Source organism: Capricornis sumatraensis, chromosome 4, assembly GCF_032405125.1.
Source record: "Capricornis sumatraensis isolate serow.1 chromosome 4, serow.2, whole genome shotgun sequence".
Lineage (NCBI taxonomy): Eukaryota > Metazoa > Chordata > Mammalia > Artiodactyla > Bovidae > Capricornis > Capricornis sumatraensis.
In genome coordinates, this window is record NC_091072.1 from 55,261,521 (window position 1) to 55,281,991 (window position 20,471).

General features: G+C 39.1%; 1 protein-coding gene across 1 annotated transcript in view; it reads right to left on the minus strand.

Annotated features, from left to right (window-relative positions):
- The window catches only part of LIN7A (lin-7 homolog A, crumbs cell polarity complex component), a 152,210-nt gene that overhangs the window by 39,412 nt on the left and 92,327 nt on the right, over positions 1-20,471 (minus strand). The window contains exons 3-4 of the mRNA XM_068971993.1: positions 15,140-15,211; positions 12,411-12,620 (exon numbers count right to left, since the gene is read on the minus strand). Coding sequence (XP_068828094.1) covers positions 12,411-12,620; positions 15,140-15,211 — 282 coding nt within the window. The remainder of the gene's footprint in view (positions 1-12,410; positions 12,621-15,139; positions 15,212-20,471) is intronic.

The window sequence follows — 20,471 nt, forward strand, 5'->3', positions numbered from 1 at the left end:
AACTCTTCAGAAACTGTAAGAACTTGAAATGTAACAACATTTGAAATTTTGAAAATAGCAATTGACAATAAGGTTTCTAATTTTCACTGAAAGTAGAAATAGAAAGAAAATGACTTCTAAAGTTGTTATCAGACACCAGACCTTATTCAAGTGGCTTAAGAGTTTAGAAAGAAAATTTCCATATAGAAATATACTACTACCAGACTAAAACAGAAAACGTATAACACATTTCACTTTGCAGTGATAGCCATTGTTGCTGTTGCTCAGTCTCTAAGTCATGTCTCTGCAACCCCGTGGACTGCAGCACAACCGGCCACCGTAGGTATCAGCAACTCTTGGCGCATGACCAGATTTTAGGATGGATGGACAACACAGAGATTCCTATTGCCTTTCAAATAAAACATAACCTTTCTGGCAGCACCTCTACGAATCGGACCTGTCTGGCTCCCACCACTCCTCAGCTCCTTTTGTCCATCTCTCCATGACCCACCCACCCTGCTTTTCTTTCAGCCAAGACTGAGACAACCTGGGACCCGGGACCCCTTGCTTCAGTGCTCGCAAATGGACAAATGTCTCCTCCAGCAACAAAACATAAAGAAACTATAAAGGACTAAAAATAACTGTGTGTGTGAACAACTGGGGCAGATTATGGACAACTAAATATAAAAAGACCAAAAACACTGCCACTTTTGAAGAGCCAGGAGCAAAACCAAGGTGCTGGGAGCTAAAAACAGGGCACTGAGCATGAGCCCTGCACCCAACATCACAGGAACAGGTGGGCAACCCCTGACCCACCCCCCTCTGGCCTGACCCTGGCCCTTCCCTTATAGAAGGAGCTGGCTTCACCCCGCCGCCGGGGGGAGCGAACGAGGGAACCTGTTACTTGTTTTCACACCCCTCTGCTGCAGCGAAGGCCCCAGTGAAGGCTTTCCTGGATTTCTTCTCTGGCTTCTTATCAATCTGTAGTAAGGAAGGCCAAGATTCTGGTTGGTAACAATCCTACACGAAAGTCATGGGCTTTCTTACCTGGATAACTTCACATCAGCACTTATGATGATGACTGACACTTCTTGGCCCTTTTTGTTTTTAGTCACTAAGTCGTGTCCGACTCTTTGCAACCGCATGGACTATAGCCCGCCAGGATCGTCTGTCCATGGGATTTCCCAGGCAAGAATACTGGAGTGGGTTGCCAGTTCCTCCTCCAGGGAGTCTTTCTCAACCCAGGGATCAAACCTGCGTCTCCTGAATTGGCAAGCAGATTTTTTACCCGAGCCACCTGGGAAGGCCCGTCCTTGCCTTTAGTCTCAGCTTAAATGTCTCCTCTAAATGAGGCCATTCCTAACACTATCAAAAGGAGCTGCTCTTATTCTTTTACATGGCACCTTGTTTTCTTCTCCTTTTCCCCCTTAAACACTTCTTATAGTATTTAATTATGAGGCAGTGTTATACTCTGAAGTATAAATTTGTGGGTTTTTTGTGTACTTCCCCACCCCTTTTGCTTCCTTCAGCCCACACCTAGGGAACAAACAGAACTCAAAACTAGCTGAGGCAGGAGAGAGTTGCATTTTCCTCCCATTATCTAAAGGCTAGGTGAAGGCTGGGGTTGGCGTAAGGAGGAAGAGGAGGACAAGCTTCACTGACTGTACAGGCAGAAGTAAAAGGAAAAAAGTACTCAAAGTGGGAGGGGGAAAGGGAAGTTGCATTGTCAGAACCAGGACTAGGGTGGGAAATACTCAGCACATACTGTCCCGAGAGTAGAAAAACCAGTGTTCTCATGCGCCGTGGACAGCGGATCGCTTTTGACTGTCCTGGAAACTCACAAGTCCTCGGAATTTAGAATAACCGTTTTCCATGACCAAGGCTTATTCACTGGAACTTGTAAAGGTTGCCTTGTATGGAAAAGAGTCTTTGCAGATGTGATTAACATAAGAATCTTGATCTTGAGATAAGGAGGTTATCCTACCCTCTTTAAATGCTAAGACACTTCAGTCCTGATGGACTCTTTGCAACCCTATGGACTATAGCCCCTCTGTTGATGGGATTCTCCAGGCAAGAATAATGGAGTGGGTTGCTGGGCCCTCTTCCAGGAGATCTTCCCAACCCAGGGACTGAACCCACATCTCTTACGTTTCCTGCTCTGGCAGGTGGGTTCTTTACTACTAGCACCACCTGGAGAGCCAGGGGAGATTCCACACAGAAGTTACAAGAAGAGAACTGTCTACCAGAGCCTCTGGAGGGAGTACAGCCCTGGCTGACAGCCTGGTTTGGGGTCATTCAAGCTGATTTCTAACTTCCAGTCTCCAGAACTATGAGAGAATAAATTCTATTAATTACACCATCAAGTATATGGTAATTTGTTACAGCAGCCATAAGAAACTAATATACACATGGAGCAAAAATCTCATTACTACGACCAGCACGGAACTGAACTGAATCTCTGGGAGAATTTCCTTTATGCTGGGATAAGTGGTGGCTATGTCAACAGTTTCATATGCATTTATATGTACACAGGCATACCTCAGAAATACTAAGGTAAATGTCTCCTTTTCCAAAATGCGACTATTTTTAGGAACGGTTCTCCACTTTTTAAAAGTCAAAGCCCTTTATAAGAAACAGAAAAACAATACTCACCCCAACCAAAACTGCTTATGCAAACATATAAAAGTGAAAAAACCTTGATCTTTTCTATACCATACAGGAAAACACTAGTCTTTAAAGGACTAAGAGGTTGACCCTTAAATTAGGATGAGTAAAGCCAGACTGCCCAGATTAGACTCTCCAGCTGGCCATTCAGTTGGCTGTATGACCTTGGGCAAGTCCACTTGATCTCTCTCTTCCTCAGTTCCCTTATTCATGAGAGTGACAGTAAGAACACTTACACAAAAGAGCATTATGAGGAAACAATTAATCCAATATGTAAAGTGTTTAGAGTGTTGCCTGGATGTAAATACATATGGAGCTTTGACTATGTAGATAGCTGCTGTTCTAAGGGGGCTTGGCTCAGTGGTGAAGAAGATGCCTGCCAAAAGGAGATGTGAGTTAGATCCCGGGGTCAGGAAGATCTGGAGAAGGAAGTGGCAACCCACTCCAGTATTCTTGCCTGGAGAATCCCAGGGACAGAGGAGCCTGGCAGACTATAGTCCATGGGGTAGCAAAGAGTCAGACATGACTGAGCACACTCGCATGCTGTGCTAAGACTGCAGAGAAGGCAGTGAACAAAAATCATTGCTGTCAGTGGGACATGCCTTTTAATGCAGAGCTTAAATTTTCACAGAAATCTTATAGTGTATTTCATAGTAATTTAAAAACATCTTTGTATTTTCTCTTTGTTCAGATAATAGATAAATAAGACTTAACATAGATTTCCCATCTGGACGCTGTAGTTTCACAAAGCTCAAATCTAGAGAGTTCTAATTTTTGTTTCATCCTCATTCCACATCTGACAGCCTTTCTGCATAAATAATTTGGGCTATGAGTACTCACCCTTAACTTGGCAGAAGTACTTATAAAATGGGAGAGAAGCCAGGTTCCAGGAAAACAATTTATTATGTCCTATCCCTCAACTTTTACTCATTCATTTGTTATGCTTAAAAATCAATTAGCACTGTTCATACACTGTATCGACAGCTTTATTTAGGATTAACTACAGAGCTGGGCAAATTTAACTGCAATTTCCCCACCAATGATGCTCAAAAACAATGCCTGGATTTCAGGAGCTAATGAAGGTCTCTTTTTCACTATGACTTAGTTTCAAATTTCTTGTGCTTTTATTTTATCTTTCTATCCTGTGCCTCCCTGTCCCCCACCTGCCTTCTCTCCCATCAGTATGGGAGGCTATCATACCGATTCTTTTGGACTTTCTCCCTTTTAAAATATTACTAGGAAATAATTATTAAGTCAGAGGAAGTTGAAAAGAAATGTACAAGGAGACTCTGTGGACCCTTTAGCCAGCTTTCTTCAATACAAACATCTTGTAAAAAACAACTGTATAGTATTAAAATCAGGGCACCGACATAGGCACAGTCCTGGAGCTCACTCAGGTTTCACTGGGATCTCCTTTTTCAGTAACCAATTATTACACTTGGTAAGCATCGGTTATGGTCATAATAAAGGCTGAAATTCACTGTTTATGTATGTATTTGGTGTGGGCTTGGGTGTGCAAAGGAGTACCCATTTCTCTGTGTGTATCTGTGTGTGTGCGTGCGTGCATGTGTGTATGTATAAAAGAGAAAGAGAGAAAACAAACTCTGGCCCTATCCATTCATAAGACTCTTTTGAGGAACAGATGAGAGAATCTTAGGTAAATACTGTTCATAAACTGTAAAGTACTAAATTAAAAAACAATTATATTGTAGTCCATGTCTAATACTTCTGTTTAAGAAAAATTTCTCATTAGGAAGGTACACAGAGAGCCTCCTTACGTATATAAAGAGTGTGTGTGTGTTTGTGTGTGTGTAGGGGTATATAAGAGTCTCAGCAAAATACCATCTGGAAACACAGAGTCACAGAGTTAGAAGGGACCTTGGGGTCAACTGTTGTAGCCCTCTATATTGTACTCATAATTTGAAATATTCTTGCCAGTTGGTCTTCTAATCTTTGATTAAAACTTCAAATGATGGGCACACTATGACTTATGATTCCATCCTTCCCCATGTGTCTAATGGCTCTTTCTCACAAGAAGCCCTTCTTAAAAGCTGCCTTCCCTGTGGCTTTCCCCAACCGGCCTTGGCTCTGCCACCGGGTGCCTTGCACAATGGAGGACATATGAAGGCAGCAATCACTCCTCTGAGTCTCTTCTCTGTCCAAAACAAGTCAAGTCCTTCTTCCTGTACAAGACTGCTTGACTCGGGATGAGCTTATTGTTATTTGCAAAGATGAAATCAGGATCAGAGCACAGTGAGGTGTGAGCCGAACAGCACATTCAGAGCTGAACCAATCTCTTCTTCCTTCCATGTTTATACATATTTGTATTAATGGTCCCTATAAATCACATATTTGTTTTTTCCTTAACTTGCTTCAGATTTCTCTTGAAATCAATTGAAACCCCCTATCACTCATCTAGAGCCAGACATCCTGGAATGTGAAGTCAAGTGGGCCTTAGAAAGCATCACTATGAACAAAGCTAGTGGAGGTGATAGAATTCCAGTTGAGCTCTTTCAAATCCTGAAAGATGATGCTGTAAAAGTGCTGCACTCAATATGCCAGCACATTTGGTAAACTCAGCAGTGGTCACAGGACTGGAAAAGGTCAGTTTTCATTCCAATCCCAAAGAAAGGCAATGCCAAAGAATGCTCAAACTACCGCACAATTGCACTCATCTCACATGCTAGTAAAGTAATGCTCAAAATTCTCCCATCCAGGCTTCAGCAATACGTGAACCATGAACTTTGTTCAGGCTGGTTTTAGAAAAGGCAGAGGAACCAGAGATCAAATTGCCAACATCCGCTGGATCATGGAAAAAGCAAGAGAGTTCCAGAAAAACATCTATTTCTGCTTTATTGACTATGCTAAAGCCTTTGTCTATGTGGACCACAATAAACTGGAAAATTCTTCAAGAGATGGGAATACCAGACCACCTGACCTGCCTCTTGAGAAATCTGTATGCAGGTCAGGAAGCAACAATTAGAACTGGACATGGAACAACAGACTGGTTCCAAATAGGAACAGGAGTGCGTCAAGGCTGTATACTGTCACCCTGCTTATTTAACTTATACACAGAGTACATCATGAGAAATGCTGGACTGGAAGAAACACAAGCTGGAATATCAATAACCTCAGATATGCAGATGACACCACCCTTATGGCAGAAAGTGAAGAGGAACTCAAAAGCCTCTTGATGAAAGTGAAAGAGGAGAGTGAAACAGTTGGCTTAAAGCTCAACATTCAGAAAACGAAGATCATGGCATCTGGTCCCATCACTTCATGGGAAATAGATGAGGAAACAGTGTCAGACTTTATTTTTCTGGGCTCCAAAATCACTGTAGATGGTGACTGCAGCCATGAAATTAAAAGACCCTTACTCCTTGGAAGGAAAGTTATGACCAACCTAGATAGCATATTCAAAAGCAGAGACATTACTTTGCCAACAAAGGTCCATCTAGTCAAGGCTATGGTTTTTCCAGTGGTCATGTATGGATGTGAGAGTTGGACTGTGAAGAAGGCTGAGCACCGAAGAATTGATGCTTTTGAACTGTGGTGTTGGAGAAGACTCTTGAGAGTTCCTTGGACTGCACGGAGATCCAACCAGTCCATTCTTAAGGAGATCAGTCTGGGATCTTTGGAAGGAATGATGCTAAAGCTGAAACTCCAGTACTTTGGCCACCTCATGCGAAGAGTTGACTCATTGGAAAAGACTCTGATGCTGGGAGGGATTGGGGGCAGGAGGAGAAGGGGACGACAGAGGATGAGATGGCTGGATGGCATCACAGACTCGATGGACTTGAGTCTGAGTGAACTCTGGGAGTTGGTGATGGACAGGGAGGCCTGGCGTGCTGCGATTCATGGGGTTGCAAAGAGTCGGACACGACTGAGCAACTGAACTGAACTGAGACTGTTTTTTTCTTCAGGTTTTTTGTTTTTTCCTTCAGGTTTTAATATTTAGCCATTTCTTCCTGATTCTGCCTAATTTTGGTTTTCCCTGCCTGATTCCCTGGTGACTCAGACTGTAAAGAGTCTGCCTGCAATGCAGGAGACCCGGGTTCAGTCCCTGGGTTGGGAAGAACCCCTGGCAATGGCTACCCACTCCAGTATTCTTGCCTGGAGAATGCCATGGACACTGTAGCCTAGTGGGCTACAGTTCATGGGAAAGAGTTGGACACAACAGAACTGCTAACACTCTTCCCGTTTCTGCACAAAGGTAAAATGTTTGGCAAATGGGCAGGACTTCACATAGATTCTTATTAAATTTAGCTTATTGTACCATTCCATTGGCATTTAAGAAAAAATATATCCAGACCCAATCACTAAATGTATTTACTGTTCCTGCTGGCTGCAACCTTTATATATGGCCCTTTAGTTCCTTCTTGAAATTGCTGATGAAACACTTGGGTATAAAAGAGTGAAAAGGAGATCATTAGAAAGCTATAAATTCTAACTGTGAACATTTTGACTTCCTGTTAACTTTAAGCTTTAATTGAACATTCAGTTCTAAGTTTTCATTGAGGGTTGACCTAAGAAGTAACCCTGCGCAAAAGGCCTCTGCATTTTCTATAAAATTGTATTAGGTAATTCAATATCTCATTTGTAAAAATCCCAGGGGAAATTTCTCCTGGAGCTCAGGTGCAGAAAAAAAGTCTCTACCAATGATGGTTGAGCTGGTATGAGTCTCCTTCTGTTTTGATTTCTAAGACACTAAGAGAAAAAAATATTACTTGCTCTACTGATATTACTTGCTGTATCTTTTAAAAATTTCTATTTATTGATTTTTTTCCCTAACGTGCCATGTTAATAATTCTTCATTAACATATATTTTACTTTTCACCAGATATCATGATAAAAAAAAAGTAGTTGTTCAATCATGTCCAACTTTTGCAACCCCTTGGACTGTAGCTACCAGGCTCCTCTGTCTATGGAATTCTCTAGGTAAGAACAGTGGAGTGGGTAGCCAGATCAAACCCAGGTCTCCTGCACTTCAGGAGGATCCTTTACCATCTGAGCCAGCAGAAAAGCCCAGATAATCATGATATATCCTTCCTAAATGCAGGTAGAGCATAAATACAAACATACATAATTAAGACATCTTTTCAGGTGTCTTTTCAGATGTTTAAAGGTCCATGCCACAATTTCCTTACTTTTTAAGTAGGACAGTAGGAAATTTTCTCCAGAAGACTTGTACTGAAGTAGTAAGGTTTGCTTCATCTCTTCAAATCCCTCTTACAAAATTTGTTCTCAGTTTAGGATGGTATGTCCTGAAAATATTCCATATTAATTTTCCCAAATGGTACTTTAAAGTGTAAACTTGATCATTTGCTAACATTTTCTCTTTTGTGGTCCTTCCATTACAGAACAATTTTTTTTTCCATTAAATACCGCTATCTGCCTGGAATTATTTATATTGAGAAGACTTGTGGATTCACTGTTAGCAGCCCAGGGTTATTGCATTGGATTAACTGCTTTGGCTGACAACTGGAAACCCACTGGGTCATGAAATTTCTCACTTACAGAAGAAAACTACCTTTTGATGAATACCTGATAAATATTAGGTGCTGTTAAAATGTATATAACTTACCTTTAGGTACTTTAAAATAGGTAGTTTATAATGCCTAGTTTGATTTTATAGATATGCAATATTTTACATTACAAATTGAGAAGCCTAAATCAGTCTAGGTGGTCAGCAAACATTACATCAGACAGGTGCTCCAGAGGCTGGTCGCACTACAAAAGCTTTTGTTATACCCATCTTAAGGATGTTTTGTTTATTAGTAACAGTTTGTCAGAAATGGATTCTTACTGGCAAAATTAGTGACTTACGAATTAGCATGATAAATGGAACTGAATCAACAAAATTAAAGGTTTTAAATATAAGTAGAATACTAAAGATTCTGTAGATATTTCCCACCTTTGCATGACCAGGTTGCAAAAATCTTAAGGAGGCTCACAGCTTGCACCAAAGGATTAGTGGCGTAAGTGTGATCACTAAAGCTTCTTATTTCCAACTGCCAGTTTAATAGAATTTCTGGTCGTCTGATGCTGACTATAACAAAAATCTTGGCTCTGGAATGTTGTTTCATCTGCCTCAAATAAACCCTTTTTTCAAGGTTTCAAGGTTTCAGGGTTTGGAACATCTGAATGGACCAAGAACTAGGATGTTATCAAACTTAACAGAAGAGGTTGTATGAGTCTATTAATGCCTTTTTGCTAATAAATGCTTGCTAAAATATGCTTTTATGGACAGCAGACTTTGCTTTAAAACTTACATAACTAGCATTAGCAATATCATAGGGGGACTGCTAACTCTCTTCAAGTTTCTTCACTAACCACACTTACATACTTAATTTGTGTGTGACCAAATTATCACAGGATAGTTCTCAGCAGACATTTTGCCTCATTTTAATTTTCATTTGACCTCTTAAAATTAGTCCCTACTCGCCTTATTCAGATTAGGAAATTCAGTTTAGGGGTTATTAATCCATTAACTAAATCCTTTTCTACTGACTGGAAAAGGTCAATCTTCATCCCAGTTCCCAAGAAGGGTAGTACTTGAATGTTCTAACCATCGGACAATTGCACTCACCTCCCATGCTAGTAAGGTCATGCTTAAAATCTTGTGTGCTAGGCTTCAGCATTACATGAACCAAGAACTTACAGATAAGACGCCCAAGCCGGGTTTCAAAAAGGCAGAAGAACCAGAGATCAAATTGCCAACATTTGTTGGATCATAGAAAAACCAAGGGAATTCCAGAAAAAACATCTACTTCTGTTTCATCGACTATGCTGAAGCCTTTGACTGTGGATCATAACAAACTGTGGAAAGCTCTTAAAGAGATGGGAACTCTTACCTGTCTCCTGAGAAACCTGTATGTGAGTTAAGAAGCAAGTTAGAACTCTGTATGGAACAACTGATTGGCTCAGGACTGAGAAAGGAGTATGACAGGCCTGCCTGCTATCACACTGTTTATTTAACCTATACACTGAGCTTCCCTGGTGGCTCAGATGGTAAAGAATCTGTCTGCAATATGGGATACCTGGGTTCAATCCCTGGGTCGGGAATATCCCCTGGAGAAGGGAATGGCAATCCACTCCACTATTCTTGACTGGAGAATTCCATGAACACAGGAGCCTGGCGGGCTACAGCCCATGGGGTTGTAAAGAGTTGGACGCAACTGAGCGACTAACACACACTTAGCACGTCATGAGAAATGCTAGGCTGGATGAGTCACAAGCTGGAATCAAGATAGGCAGGAGAAACATCAACAACCTTAGATATGCAGATCATAGCACTCTAATGGCATAAAGCGAAGAGGAACTAAAGAGCCTCTTGGTGAGGGTGAAGGAGGAGAGTGAAAGAGCCGGCTTAAAACTAAATACTAAAAACCTTAAGATCATGGCATCTGGCCCCATTACTTCATGGCAAATAGAAGGGGAGAAGGTAGCAGCAATGACAGATTTCCTATTTGGGGGCTCTAAAATCACTGCAGATGGTGACTGCAGCCATGAAATTAGAAGATGACTGCTGCTCAGCAGGAAAGCTACAACAGACTTAGACAATGTGCTCTGTATAGTCAAGGCTATGGTCTTCCCGGTAGTAATGTAAGGTTGTGAGAGCTGGACTGTAAAGAAGGCAGAGTGCCACAGAATTCATGATTTCAAACTAGGAAGACTCGTGAGGGTTCCTTGGACAGCAAGGATATCAAACCAGTCAATCTTAAGGGAAATCAACCCTGAATATTCAGTGGAAGGACTGATGCAGAAGCTGAAGCTCCAGTATTTTGGTTACCTGATGCAAACAGCCAACTCACTGGAAAAGGCCCTGATGCTGGGAAAGATTGAAAGCAGAAGGAGAAGAGGATGTCAGAGAATGAGATGGCTGGATGGCATCACCGATGCAATGGACACGAACCTGGGCAAACTCTGGGAGATGGTGAGGGCCAGGAAGGCCTGGCATGGTGCAGTCCATGGTGTCACAAAGAGCTGGACATGATTGGGTGACTGAACAACAACAACAATCTATTAAATCCATGGATATTGAGTGGTAGAGTCTGATGTGTCTGATTCCAATGCGCCTGCAGTCTGCCAGATAAAGTCACAGATCATTGCAAGGAATGGCAGAGTGATTATTAAATGCCAACAGCTCTGTTCCCTACAAATGTATGGGTTAAATGAAGGTTCTTTGGCCCTTTTGACAGATAGCTTAAATAAAGTCAACTAAATATTGATTTAATATAAATTTTCTGTAGCTTTACATAAATACATTTACTATGAATATATTTTTAGTTCTTTTAAAAATATATATACTCTTCTTTTGATCTACCCAATACATTCAGAGAAATCATAAATTCACACAGTGAGGCACAGATTACTTTGTGACATAACTGCATGACCTAGCTTTAGAGTCCTCCCCTAGAAAACTTGACTATGAAATTATCAGTTGAAACATGCTTTGAAAAAGTCCTAGTTATCTAAAGGTCAATAAAAAGCTCATCTTACAGCATTGTTGCAGAGAAAAAAGTAAATGAAATGGTAATTTTGGAATTGGAATGCTGAAGGGATATAAAATATTCATGGATTGGTGATTTTGATGTACATGAGAGATCATCAGAGTTGAATAATTTGGGGTTCTACAAAACTACTAGTCAGGCCCCCAAAATGCAAGATATACAGAAGAATTTATTCCATGGCTATAAACAAAATATCACATTTCAAATGCATTTATTTTGGATATTATGTCCTTAGCAGAAATCACTATGACCACAAAGAACACAAATCTAATTTATTTGTTTAAACCTTAAGTTCATAGAAGACAGATCCCAGATGAAAAGAAAAGTAAGCTTTGATATTTTCTATTCATACTTCTGCAATTTTTGCTTTTGGGTTATTATTTTCAATTTAAGTAGAAGGGAAGAATTATGCATTTCACATGAAGCCATTTCATTAACAACTCATTATTACATGTGGAGGTAATGGCATCCAAAGAATATGAGGCTGTGAAAAAAAGGTATGTTCATACTTTTAACTTCATGTGAAAACTAAGATAAATATAATGAACAGATACTTGCACTTTTTTTTTTTTCAGGAAAGGGGCTAATATATTTTTATTTTACCATAGCTGTTTACTTGGCTTAAAGAATTACCTGTTCATTAGCCTTTTCCATGTGTGTTATTATTATACATATTAAAGCCATCCTTCCTCTGTAATTAAAATGAAAAATAAATAGGGTAAAAGTTCTAGCTTTATTTTTTAAATGTGTATATTTGCTTACAGTAACTTTGAATAACTCAATGGACATGAATTTGAGCAAACTCCAAGATTAAAAATGAATTTGAGCAAATTCATTCATATCTCTGATGAAGGACAGGGGAGTCTGGTGTGCTGCAGTCCATGGGATTGCAAAGAGTCCGACACAACTCAGCGACTGAACAACAACAAACTTTGAATAAAAGTGACTTGAAATTATGTTCTTTTAAGTATTAATTCAATTAGAGTATTATGTGGGGAAAATTCTACTAGCTGGAATAATATCTTGGGATGATTTTCCTAGGAGGTCCTCTTTATCCCTGAATAAGACAAAATGAGAAATCAAAGCTATAAAATTATCTCTTTTGTAGGTCTGATATCCATCAATGCTTAGGAAGTTGTTTGGACACAAAATAAAGATTTGCTCTAGGATTTTCAATACTGATTCAATAACAGCGGTGGGGGGAGGGGAGGATGTACTCAGAGTGAAAAAGCTCTGATTATGTTATGAACATACCACTCCATTCACTGATAGCAGCTGGTCTCCTCTCTTGAGGCCTCCGTGTCTTTCAGCCACCCCTCCAGGAATGATGCGAGAGATATAAATGGGAGAATTTTGCTCCTTTCCTCCCATCACGTTAAAACCAAGGCCTTCATCTGTCTTTGGCAGTTCGACTACCCGAGGGTGGGAATGGCCTTCACTAGCTGCAAAAGCTGCAACTGTAGCCTGAAAGAAAAGATGATCATTTGGTGGTAAAACGAGGGAAATAAGGCTATTCACACGATTTCCAGTGCGTAGACCAGGCAACTCCTCCTATTTTATAGCTTTCTCCTGTGAAAGAAAGAATACAAAAGGGAGGGGGCTTTCTTCATTTAGATGTCCTTTTCAATTCCTTTCTTTGGCAAAGCTCAGCCCAACTATTTCCACCTTTCTACATCTTACCCTTTATGGCAAAGTTTTCCCTTTTTCATAAAGATCTTTGCCAGAGACCTTGGTTAGATGCGATTCCTCCTATCCTTGGATTCCAAATAGCTTTGGTGCATTTAATACCTACACAGAGTCCATAAACTATAATTATTGCACATATTATGTACGTGTTGACCACCAGCACCTTAAGGGCTGAGATTGTGGCTTCCGCTTTTTTGTATTACACAGTCTAACTTGGTGCTTGTGCATGCATGAGGTAGCTTCAGTTGTGTCTGACTCTGTGACCCTATGGTCACACATGGGGTTCTCTAGGCAAGAATACCGGAGTGGATTACCATGCCCTCCTCCAGAGGATCTTCCTGATCCAGGGATAGAACCTGCATCTCTTACGTTTCCTGAATTGGTGGCCGGTTCTTTTACCACTAGCGACACCTGATAAATGTTCATAAATATCTACTCAATACACCAAGGAGCACTTATATATATATACACACACATATATATTTGCATATATATGTATGTGTATACATATACATGTATCCTGGTGAATACATCTAGAATTTTGCTATTGCAAAACCACTGGCTTAGCAAATTTAGTACTTTTTTCCTAAATTGAAAATGCCTAAAAGAAAAAAAGCTAAAATAAAGTAATAGAGTCAAACAGATTATAATTATTTCACATCAGTATTCCATATTATTATGAGAGGTCCTCTTATCTGGCACAGATTTTCCCCCCTATATTTAAAATTAATATTTCAACTACTCTAGCAATGTAGGTAAAATGAGAAGTCCATGGTTTTATACCTAGATGTACAAAATACAATTTAATATGGACATAAGTTTAAAACTCATATATATTAGTTTTAAAAAATAAGTTAAAGAAACAACTTACCATTAGTTTTCACCCCCTCCCTTCCATGGAAATAAAGTAAGAATATTGCCTGCTTCTTATTTTCCACCTCCAGTAACCTGCCTTAACCACAGCTGGTTAGATGTCTATTATAAAGCGATTTACTCAACACTATGAAAATACTGATTCCCAACAACTGTACATTCTTTTTCACACACAGCGTTAACACATCAACTTAGCATTATGCTACTGCCTGCATTTAGTGAAAGATAGTGAATGAAATGGAAATAATGGCTTGTTTTTAGCTACATGCATTTGCTCATGCAAACCCTGTTGTCATGCATAGGTTTTAATGGCTGACATGGATGCAATGCAGACAGCCCAGAAACAACCAGAAAATATTGTGCTATTGCAACATTATGCTGCTATCCTGCTGTTCTACATGAATAAGAAATGAGAATGGTAAAATACTGCATAATTCACATTCCCCTTAATTAAACCATGTAGGGATCATTTTTCTGTGTGTGTTTCACTTCAGTACAAGCAAAGCATGATGTAATGATAATAACACCCTTTTTGCGCCTGGGTTAAAAAAAATTAAAAAACGAAAACGAAAAAAATAGTCATAAGTCTACGGTGTTCAGTTACAGAATGAAAACTTAAAAGTCAGGAGAGAAACTAAGTAAGAGGTGATGTAACACAAAAGAATTAAATGGAAAGTTCTGATTATTTCCAACTGTTATTTCTTATATTTTATTAGAAAGAGAAAAGCTTTTAAAGAGCAAATGTATATCTACTATAACACTTCTGCACTTATAAAATAAGAACTGCACTAGTGATTCTAGGGTAAAACTTATTTCCTACGGTCTCTTTTCCATATAATCTCACGATCCTACTGTTGTAACATTTTCATTCGTAGGGTCTCTGCAATCTCTGGATTGGAGTCTTTCAAGAGCAAATGTAGTCTCTATCACAACAGCCAACAAGCCTTCCCTTTAGGTCAATATCATATTATTTCAACTGCTCTGCTGAGTAGTACACGGAAAAATCCTGCATCAGTGGGTATCAGGTGAGTTCTTGCCATGTCTAGCTTGAGTCAAACATTTAGACTTGTGCAAATAAATTTCCATGCATTGAATAGTGAACAGGTTCTTTTGGATCAGAAGAATGTGTCAGAAAACCAAGAAGTATTTCATACGATGAACCAGTAGATTTGCTTGTGCCAAATGAACATTCAGCGACTTTAATTAAATCATTCTCCTTTCTTAAGCTACAGAAGCAGCAGAAACGTTCAATTTTTCCATTAGGATTTTTACCTGGGAAGTAGTACTGGTTCTAGACTCTGGGCTGCCACTGATGTCTAAATTCTCTTACAGTGTACACACGAGAATACCTGAAACACACACGCGCACAATCAATTACTAGATCACTGGGGTTAAGTATATTTTTAAAGTTACTCAAGTCTTACCTTTGCTGTGGCCCTGGCACGGAATTCAGGACAGCCATTAACAGTTATCGTTTCATGCATATATTGATACACCTAAAATGTTCACATAAAAAAAGAATGTGTAAGAACATTAAGAATATCAATTCTTTCATTGCAGATAGGACAATATATTTTCATTGTTAAGACAGAAGTTCCCTATCTCAAAGTGAAACAGGTCTGGATTAATTATCCTGATGATTTGATCCAAAAATCCCTCCTATTTTTTTTGGATGGGTTGGAGGAGGTTGCTGTAGAAAAGATAAGGCAATCATTTTTACTCAGAAGTTTTAAATTTGGCATTCCTTGTTTATCAAGTAATAAAACTTTTATATCTGGTTTTATAAAAAACCCTTTGGTAAAAATTTTTACCATTATTTACAGTTCTAGCTCTCAAATATGTAATAAAAATGATGTATATAGTTCTTTCCTGAATCTAGGTGATACTTTAAAAATAGTTTTTAAAATTAACATTCCACAACACTGAGATTACAATATCTTTTCCTTGAACACTGGAAGGTATGCATGTTGGAATGTGTTACTGATACACAGTCATAATTTGTAAGTACAGAGATTCAGGAGCAAAGACAAGTAAGAGATTCTCAGAACTGGTATACAGAACAACATATCCACTACTGGTTCATGTTAACACTTAGGTGAAACAGAAAGAATGGAGGGTAAAATCTGAGTCTAGAATGATGTTACAGTAAGCATACAGGTTTTGCTGACTAGTGGACCTGTGTTTGAGCCTTTTAATATAATTTGGGAACTATGAGGTCTTGGTTGAACCACTTTACCACTTTGATTCTTTTTGTCCATCTGAAAAATAAGTAAATAATTATTTTGCATGGTTCCTTTTACTGAAATAACACTCTCAGAACGCCAACCCCAACAGGTACTTCTTAGACAGAACATATTATTACTAAGTATGATTCTAGACACAACTACAGAGACTGTTGAAACATAACAGAAATATTGTTTTACCTCTAAACTACCAGGGATGGGGTTAGGAAATCAGTTGCTAAAATATATTGCTTAATTTTAAATAAACTGAAGTGTAGAAGATGACTTTTAAAGTACAGTTTGAAGAAGATGTTTTGAAAAATAACATGATTAAATATTCTTGATTATATGCTCATTTTGAAGATTTAAATAATAAATCATCCCATGGTGAGAACTGTTCATGCATGCCACATCAAGCCTCTCATTTAAGTTGCTAAAGTAAGAGTCCTGTCTTTTTCATACTCCCAGCTTAGGTCTGTTCCTGGATTCAGTGTCCTCAAAGTGGCACCTCCCTCTTCCCATGGTGGTTCAGACAGTAAAGAAGCTGCCTGCGAAGCAGGAGACCCGAGTTTGATCCCTGGGTCGGGAAGATCCCCTGGAGAAGGAAATGGCAACCCACTCCAGTATTACTGCCTGGCAAATCCCATGGACAGAGAAGCCTGGCAGGCTACAGTCCATGGAGTTGCAAAGAGCTGGAAACAACTGAGCGACTAAGTACAGCACAGCAAAGCACAAAGGTAAAAGTCCATTTGGTATTATACTGGAGTGTATTTCAGGAGTGACCCACCACAAGCTATACCAATGAAAGATAAAATAGGAAAATTTAAAAAGAAGATTTCTTTTCTTTTCTATTAATCTTACTTTATATGCTTAAGTTAAAAGTTATTAAGGTCAACTCAAAAGTTGATTAATTCAACAACCATTCATTGAGTGTCTGGGACTAATTTCCCAACATTTTTTTATTGGCTCCTTTCTCAAATAGATTTGGTTGAATTCCCCACTAATGCTGATTCATCTTCCCCAGGTACCGTATTTAAGGAGAAGAAAGACAAAGCAGTCTGGACTAGAAGGGCAGGAGGACTACTCAGAATCTACCTTTTATCTTGCACTTCCACTAAACAACCGTGGTATCCAATTTCTGTAGGAAACCTGAACAGGGAGGAGCACAGTTCTCTGAAGAGCATTTTGTGGAACTGGGACCTGTTAATGCAAATTCTTCAGATTATCAAAATAGCTGCCATACGTGTTTCCATGCTACTTCCTAGACAGCACATCATTTTGTTTTGTAGAAATAGCCCTTCCACAAATGCCGCTTATTTGCTCTTACAGCCTATTTAAGAGGAAGATTTTCTCTAGCCTGTTTCACTTGTTAAAACTCTCTCAAATTTGACCCCTTTGCTCCATCCTGACTTACTATCTGTTGCTCAAAGCACTGCATTAATGTCAACTGGGTCTTTCCATCAACAAAGCACTATGGCCTTTAGTTATCATCACCAACCAGACCATGCTGCTTCGGTGCTCCTGGCTGCCTGCTGCCCTTGCAGTAAAGGTTGCAAAGTTAAATGCTTCTAGAAGTCCAGCCAGCAGAACAATGCAGAGCCCAGTCTGCTCTCTTTAGTCTTGTTTTCCTACTTCCTTTCTTCCTCTCTGAGCATTAACCAAACAATAAACTTATCACACCCTCTGAGTTGTTCAGGCCTTTGCACATGCTGTGTGTTCTGTCTGGAATGTCCTTCCATCAGGAAGACTCTCATTCATCTTAGTTTAATACAATCAACAGATTCAATGCAACTCTTATCAAAATTCCAAAGACATTTTTCATAAAAATAGAACATAATCCTAAAATTTATACGGAACCACAAAAGACCTTGAATAGACAAAGCCATCTTGAAAAAGGAGAACAAAGCTGGAGGCATCATCCACCTTGGTTTCCAACTATATTACAAAGCTATAGTGACCAAAACTGTATGGTGTTGACATAAAAACAGACATAGATCAATGAGATAGAATGGAGAGCCCAGAAATAAACCTGTATGTGTATGGTCAATTAATTTATGATAATAGAAATAAGAATACACAATAGAGAAAGGACAGTCTTACAAATAAATCCTGTTGAGAAAACTGGATAGCCACATGCAAAAGAATGAAACTTAAACAATTATCTTAGATCATACACACAAATTTATCGAAAATGGATTAAACACTTGAATGTTAGACCTAAAACCATAAAACTCAAAGAAGAAAACATAGGTGGTAAGCTTCTTCTTAGTGATCTCAGAGATAATTTTTGGATCTGACTCTAAAAGCAAAGGTAACAAAAGCAAGCATAAACAAATGAGACTACATCAAATTAAAAAGCTTCTGCACAGCAAGGGAAGCCATCAACAAAATGCAAAAGCAACTTACTGAATGGGAGAAAATATTTGCAAATCACGTATCTGATAAGAGGATAATATTCAAAATATACGAACTCATACAACTCAACAGCAAAAACAAAACAATCTAATTTAAAAATGGGCAGGGTATCTGAATAGACATCTTTCCAGAGAAGACGTACAGATGGCCAACAGGCACATGAAAAGAAGCTCAACATCACTAACACATCACTGATCATCAGAGGATGCAAATCAAAACCATAATGAGATATCATCTCACACCTGTTAGAATGGCTATTACCAAAAAGAGAAGAAATAGCAAGAGTTGAAGAGGATGTGGAGAAAAGAAAACCCCCATGCATTGTTGATGCAATTGTAAATTACTGTGAAGTGAAAGTGAAATCACTCAGTCGTGTCTGACTCTTTGCAACCCCATGGACTGTAGCCTACCAGGCTCCTCCACCCATGGGATTTTCCAGGTAAGAGTACTGGAGTGGGTTGCCATTGCCTTCTCCACAGGATCTTCCTGACCCAGGGATCGAACCTGGGTCTCTCGCACTATAGGCAGATGCTTTACTGTCTGAGCTACTAGGGAAGTCCTATTAGTGTGACCACTATAGAAAATATTGTGGAATTTCCTCAAAAAATTAAAAATAGAACTATATTATGATCCAGTAATTGCACTTCTGGGTATTTACCCAAAGAAAATGAAAACACTGACTCAAAAAGACATATGCACACACGTATCTATATATCACATATATGCAATATGCTCATTGCACCGTTAGTTAGGAGGGCCAAGGCCTGGCATGCTGTGATTCATGGGGTCGCAGAGTCGGACACGACTGAACTGAACTGAACTGAAGGTATAGAGACAAACTAAGTAGACATCAATGGATAAACAGGCAGCAGAATGCTAGTCAGCCAAAGAATAAAACCTTGCAATTTGTAATAAAGTATATGGGTCCTGAAGGCGTTATGCTAACTAAAATAAGTCAGGCAGAGAAAGATAATACCATATGATCTCACTTATATGTGGCATGTAAAAAAAAACAAAACAAGCAAACAAATAGAACCAAGCTCATACATACAGAAAACAGATTGGTAGTTGCCACAGAGGGGGGTTGGGGTTGGGCAAAAAGGTACAAACTTCAGTTATAAAATCAGTCATGGGAATACAGTGGACAGCAAGGTCACTGCAGTTAACAGTACTGTGTATATACGCGTGCTTAGTCATGTCTGACTCATTGTGACACCATGGAGCTATGTATTGTACATTTGAAAGTTGCTAAGAGAGTAGATCATAAAAGTCCTCCTCACAAGGAAAAAAAGAAAAAAAAATTTGTAACTATTCACAGTTATGGATGCTAACTAGACTTACTGTGGTGATTATTTCACAGTGTAGACAAATATTGAATTGCTATGTTGTACATTTGAAACTAATACATGTCAATTATATTTCAATAAAAAATAAAAGGAGGAAATTCGAAGTACAAAAGCAAAAAATAATTTTCTAAGAGTCTGAGATAAATACAAATTAAGAATAATTATCCTTAACAGCCCAGTTTAAATTGTGAATTTAAAAACAGGCTATACAAGAAGTAGTGTGTATAGATAACTGCACAGGCTCTGGAGGAAACAAACCCTAAGGCTTGATCAGTTACTTGATTTCTCTGGACTCAATTTTTAGTTTGAAAAATGTGCTTAAAGCAGCAACTAACTTGTAGTTCTTCTGTTATGAAGATTCAAAGAGATAAGAACTGTCCATGGGATATAGTAAATGCATAAAAAATTAATTACTATTATTACTATTTAATGTTTCCCAATGTATTTGACCCTGGGAACTTTGAGGAAGAATCTTCTAGGACTAGGAGGCTTTGAACACTTTTAGGAAGAATTGATCAAGACTGGTTCTCGACTAGGGACAATTTTGCCCCCACCTCCAGGAGACACTGAGCAATGTCTGGAGACATCTTGGGTTGTTACAAATGGGGAGAGTGATGGTGTTGTTGGCCTCTAGTATGTAGAGGCCTGGGATGCTGCTAAACAGCCTACAATGGTCAGGGTAGCCTGCCCCCACTCCAATAATAATGAATTACCTACCAAAATGTCAATGAAGCTGAGATTAGAAAACCCTGAACTAATAAACAGAGGTACCT